This window comes from Agelaius phoeniceus, chromosome 10, assembly GCF_051311805.1.
Source record: "Agelaius phoeniceus isolate bAgePho1 chromosome 10, bAgePho1.hap1, whole genome shotgun sequence".
NCBI lineage: Eukaryota > Metazoa > Chordata > Aves > Passeriformes > Icteridae > Agelaius > Agelaius phoeniceus.
The window spans coordinates 26,509,206-26,515,205 of NC_135274.1; the positions used below are offsets into that span (position 1 = coordinate 26,509,206).

General features: G+C 53.9%; 1 protein-coding gene across 1 annotated transcript in view; it reads right to left on the reverse strand.

The window, feature by feature from the left end:
• The window catches only part of ARHGEF26 (Rho guanine nucleotide exchange factor 26), a 29,717-nt gene extending 25,479 nt beyond the window's left edge, over nucleotides 1–4,238 (reverse strand). Inside the window, exons 1-2 of the mRNA XM_077183582.1 lie at nucleotides 2,901–4,238; nucleotides 1,486–1,522 (exon numbers count right to left, since the gene is read on the reverse strand). Coding sequence (XP_077039697.1) covers nucleotides 1,486–1,522; nucleotides 2,901–4,088 — 1,225 coding nt within the window. The 5' untranslated portion in view covers nucleotides 4,089–4,238. The remainder of the gene's footprint in view (nucleotides 1–1,485; nucleotides 1,523–2,900) is intronic.
• Between the last annotated feature and the right edge of the window lie 1,762 nt (nucleotides 4,239–6,000).

Here is a 6,000-nt window from a genome sequence, read left to right on the forward strand (position 1 = left end):
GGCCAACCCTTCTTCTGTCAACTCTAAATACTGTCTTCACATTTCACTGTTTCCCAGTTTCAGAGATCTGAGGTCTGAACTATTCCAAAAGAAAGTTAAAAGCCTGTCTGAGTAAGCAGGAGACCTATGAACCTTCAGACCAAATACACTCCTGACGTATTTGAGTTGTGCCATCATTAATTCAGAACTATCAGTGGCAAAGGAACACAGGCATGGAGCACTCCCACTGCTTCCCAACCTCCCTGGCCACACACCCCTGGCAACAGCAACGAGCAAGGACAGAAATTCAACACCACACAAACCCACAGGCCAATTCAGCCATGAAGCAGGCAGGCTCTGAAAGGTACTTTTAGATGGGCCAGGTTTTGGATAACACCCAATCTTCCCCTACAAGAGAAAGGGGAACTGAAGTGGAAGTTTGGCTGCTCCAGGCAGGACCCCAACTCCTGCAGTCTCTCACCTGGCTGGGTGGGTCTGTCCCACCTGCTCACACCAGGTGTGGCCTTCGGAGCAGCTCTTGGGGAAGGGCCTGTCGAGTTTATACACTTCTAACTGAGGAAACTGTGACAGCAACTGAATTGTGGGAGGCATTCCAGAGAAAGTTATTAGCTGGGATCATCCAAGACAGACAGGACCATTGGAAGAGAATCCAGAAAACATCAGGAGATAGCATGAGAATAAAAATAAAGAGTAGGAAAGGGGATGATGCAAAGAGAACACAGCGGGAAGCTCTGAAAACAGAAACAGGAGGAAGGTAACACAGCAGCTGAGATGACCTCAAAGAAGCATTAAACAGGGAAAAGCCAAGAGAGCAGCAGTTATTGTAGCAGAACTTCTGTGGACTCATCATAGATGTTTTCTTGTTGAAATATCAGGAAAAGCAGCAAACTTGGCAAACCCAGAATTAACGAGTACCACAAAAATACAGCTCCACAGACAGTGTTTTTCTGACACTTATATCTGAAGCCTAAGTAGCAAGAAATGAAAATGCTTGCTCAGCCCAAGGGTTGAGGCCAGCACCCCCAGCTGATGAGAAGGCACAGACAGCTGAGTGAGCCCCAGCCCAGGGTAGTGAGTCAGGTGTGTGCTGCAGGGAGGGCCCAAAACCCTAATGGATCAAATGTCCTGCACCTGGGCACGGCCCCAGGAACAGGCAGGAGGGCAGTCCCACCTCCAGGAGCTAACTGTGGAACTGCACAGAGCTGTCAGGGCTGAGGCAAACACAGCCAACAGCTCAGGCTTTGGGAGGGAGAGGAGCTTAAGCGGAAAAGAAGCTCTTGACACACCTTTTTAGTCTGCCACTTCATAGTCTTTAAAATAACCCTAAGGTAGGTCTAGGGCCAAAATTATAGTCCCACATCTCAGCTGCATTACTGAAAAAGAAGGTACTGAGTCTTTGACTCCATACAAAGGAAGTGTGCAAAACAATAGTGAAGTTCATTTCCCTTGGGAGTTGTTAACAAGTCTGGATAGAACAGGACTCACCTTCCCCATCGAACGTCCCTTGTCCTTTCAGCATCTTCTGCAGATCATTTTAAGAGAAAAGAGAGATATGTTAGAAGGAGGAGAATGCAAAATAATCACAGTAACAAGAATGTCTGTTTTATTCAAGACTTGGGCACCAGATCAACAGGGCCTAATCTGTAAACTTCATGTGCTGGACAAGAGTTCAGTAAAAACAATGGTGTCACCAGAGAAAGTGAAAAGCTACCCCAGTTTCATTTCTCTCATGCCTTGTTTAGATGTGTTTTCCCTGTGTTTCAAAAACACACTACACTGGTTGGAGAGGGGTTCAGTGAACTGAGCTCATCCCTCTGTCCCAGGGCTGCCTGCAGAGGCACAGCACTGAGAGCTGCCCTTCCCCTCTGCAAACAAAACCACTCTGAGCGCTTTGTAAAGGAGCCTTCTGAGAGCACAACAAACCCCTGAAATAAAACAGCTGCTCTCGTGCAACAAGGCCCAGGGCCCAAGAGTCTATTTCATAAAACACTACTTGCAGAGAACTCTGGAAGGACAACGCAGTTTCATGTCCTCCTATCTTAAACTTAACTCACTGTTTTAAGTCTACTACCAAACCAAGCCACACTCTGCAGCTGTTCACAATTTCATCAATTTCTATTTCACTGTTTGCAGTGTTTTCACAGAAGCATCCACTACCATACTTTCAAACTGGCTGAAAACTGCTATAAAGCTGATAATTATTTTTAAAGCTACAGCATCAGCTCTTGGATGTACTTTATTACACAGAAACCTATGAATACATTTATACAGTAACAAGTTACATCTAAAACAAGGAGATACAATATTACACTATGATAAGTAAAAGAACACTATCAGTATGTCTTTACAATTTAATACATTAACATTCAATGTAACTCTACTACGGGATTCTAAGGGATTACAACCAAGATTTAAAAACAGGCATGCTGCTTTTACTTTCAGGCATTAAAAATTAAAATTACTTTCAGGCATTAAAATACCTGAAGTGATTTCTGTCAATTTAAAAATCACTCAGTGATTTTTAAAAATACTTTAATGTCTCAGAGAAGTGAGGGAGGAAGTTCATTTTTCTGTCTCTATTAATAAAGGCAGACTTTATTAAGACAATGTCTCTTTTTTTTCCTGTTTACTCCTTTCTAGGACACAGGTTTTAAGCCCGTGGTTCAGTTGTGAAAGCTGGAGAATCCAGCAGGAAAGGCTCTGAACCTCCTGGGTTTCAGCAGAGCCCGCCATCTCCAACACCTCACTTGGAAAACAGCACTTTTAAAACTCACAGTCACTATGAAAAGTTTTGGGTTAGCAAAAAAGCAATCCGAAAACTCCCAGCATTTATGGGAAATGCAGGATCAGCAGGCCACACTCCCACGGAGCCAACACCTTCACCTATCAGCACACCTTACCTTTATCCTCCCCAGGCTCGAGAACTTCTCTTTATCTTCAACCACCGCTTTCAGGACGGGCTGGGACATTCTGTTTTTCTTCTTGCAGTTGGCGGAGCCGTCCAGGTCCACGCCGCTGACCACGGCCCGGCGGTAGGACGTGGAGCGGAGCCCGCGCCGCAGCGCGCCCGGGCCGCCCTCGGGCTCGTCCTCGGGGTCGCTGCCCAGGGCCGGCCGCGGGGTCTCCACCAGGCTGCGCACCTTGAGGCCCCGCTCGTGGCCCTGGGCGCGGCCCGCGGGCCGGCTCTCGGCCAGGCTGCGGGGGATCAGCTGCTGCGAGCCCACCCTGCGCGCCGCGGGGCTCTGCGTGCTCAGCAGCGCGGGGGGCTCCGCGCCCGGCACGGCCGGCGGCCCGCGCCTGGGGGATCCTCCCGGCTCCTCCGGGGGCCCGGCAGCCCGGCCGCGCCTGGGGGATCCTCCCGGCTCCTCCGGGGCCCCGGCAGCCCGGCCGCGCCTGGGGGATCCTCCCGGCTCCTCCGGGGGCCCGGCAGCCCGGCCGCGCCTGGGGGATCCTCCCGGCTCCTCCGGGGCCCCGGCAGCCCGGCCGCGCCTGGGGGATCCTCCCGGCTCCTCCGGGGCCCCGGCAGCCCGGCCGCGCCCGGGGGATCCTCCCGGCTCCTCCGGGGGCCCGGCAGCCCGGCCGCGCCCGGGGGATCCTCCCGGCTCCGCCGGGGGCCCGGCAGCCCGGGGGCACGGTGCGGGCTGAGCGCTGGCTCCGAACACGATCCGCTCCTGCTGCGGGGCCAGCGCGGGCAACCCCGCGGTCCTGGGCGGCTGCGGCCGGCGGCCCTGCCCGCTGCCCGGCGGGGAGACGGTTCCGTTGGCGGTCGAACCGACGGGGCTGTCCGGAGCCAGCGCGAGCACCCGGGAGCGCCGCTCCGGGGACAGCGCGGGGGAGCCCGGCGGCCGCACGGTGCCGTTGGACACCGATCCCATGGCGGGGCTGCCGGGCGAGCGGGGGCCGGTGCCGGCGGGCTGAGTGGCGGAGAAGGCGCACCTGTCCTCCACGGGGAAGTCGGTGACGAGCACTCCGCTGGGGCTCTGGTACGACTGCGGCCGCGGCTTGCTCCAGGCGAGCGGCGGCGGGCGGGGGGTCGCTCGCCGCCTCCAGCGCGGCGCGGCGGGGCCCGCCGGGGGCTGCCCGTCCATCGCCGCCCGCCCGGCGCCGCTCGCCAGGGAGGCGGGCGCGGAGCGCGGCTCGTCCGCCGCCACAGCCCCGCCGGGCGCGGGGCCAGCGCGGGCCGGGCCGGGGAGGGCCGGGCAGAGCCGCAGCGCCCGCTCCCGGTGCCGCTCCCGCCCCACCTGCGGCTCGGCTGGGGGCGGGCGGAGCGGCGCTTCCGCCGCCGGCACAGCCCCTGCCCCGCCTGGGCCGGGCTGTCCCCGGGCCCTCCCCTGCCCCGCGCAGGTACCGGCGCGTCCCGGCCGTGCCCCGGCTGTGCCCGGGCCCGCGGGGTGAGTTCTCGGTAGGAGCCGGCCGCGTTACCGGGGGTTGGCCGGGGAGAGCCGCGGGCAGCGCTGCCCGGCCCCGGTTCCCTGGCTTCCCTGGCCGGTGTCCCGCCGGGAACGGTGCTGGATTGCGCGCTTGGCACCACAGCCGTGCGGTGGTGCCATCGCCGGGACCCCCCGGCTGTGCCCCCGCACCTGCCCGTTCTTTAGAGGCACCTGGCCGGCTGCGGCTGCCGTACTGCCCGCAACGAGCTGGGAGAAGGCTGGGGAAGGAATGGCTTCGTACAAATGGTCAAACAATGGGACGTCCACAAAGTACCGGCTGGGAATTCTGACAAACTACATCACCCTGAAAAACCCGTGTCTGTAAAAATGGTGAGACTTGGCTGTGACTTTGGGACAACATATAGCTTGAGCATACATCAATGAAGAGCAAAGTAGATTTTAAAAAGAAAAACAAAATATATGCTCGTTTCTGTGCCAGGACACGAGTTCTGCCCACTCTAGCAGCCCAGCCAAGGGTCCCTGCACTGCCAGGAGGGGAGAGCTTCAGCACTGAGTCCTGAAATAAAGACACACGGGCATTTTTCTGCTCTGTTACATTCAGTAATAATGACAATGTGGCCATATTTTGCTATCTGCTCCTCTACAGTTAAAATCTGCCTCTGCTTCCACTGGAAAAAATAGGGAGTCCTGTGTTTTAAAAGCTATTTTGTCACAGCACAGGGAGCATTTTCATGAGAAATTAGCTCCAGTATTAAATGCCACATTGGCTAGGAATGTAAAATACAATATAGAATGCTTCCCTAGTACTGAATCTTGAAGCTGAATTATTTGTCCGGTTTCCCTCAAACGCGTGAAAGGCAAAACCCAGGTGTGACTCTGCTCCTGTGTAATTGGCAGAGCAGAAGTAGCTGGAATGTTTGGAGGTGCTGGAGGCCAGGCCCTGCCTGCACAGCGACAGCTCTGCCGTGCAGGGGGTGCTCAATAAACAACTTGGTATTTACAGATGGGCACCTGCTTAGGCTCCTGGCTGAACTTGAAGGGAGAAGGGACAGATTTGTAATTGTCCTCTCCATACTTGCAAGACTTGAATTTGTCAGATTTCATATATCACTGAATAAGATAAAAAATTTGGAGTAGATTGAAAGTGCTGTCTTGTCTTTTTAAATACACGAAAATTTAATTTATACTGAGCGTGTTTAACAATCAGAAAAAAATATAGAGGAAAATGTAAGGACCAGACAACTCTGTGTACATGCACTTAAACTTCAGATCTGTTATTAATTCTTCTGCCAGGAGAACCCAGTAAAACAAAAAATCTTGCTAAGAATCCAATTAAGCAATGCACAAAGAAATTAAAATGAACAAATTGTATGTCCACAAATGAGACAAGACTGCAGATTGCCACTCCAGCTTCAAACAGTCAGAGCTGAAGGGAGAAACCACAGGCAGAACCTAAGATGCTGGTTTAGTTGTCACTTGGGATTTCCCAATGAATTATTTCTGAAATTATCTCTCAACTTTCCACATGCAATTGCCAAGGTATTGGATGTAGTTGCAGCATATTACTTAACTCATAAATCCTAATTATTAATGGCTGAGGTAATCAGCT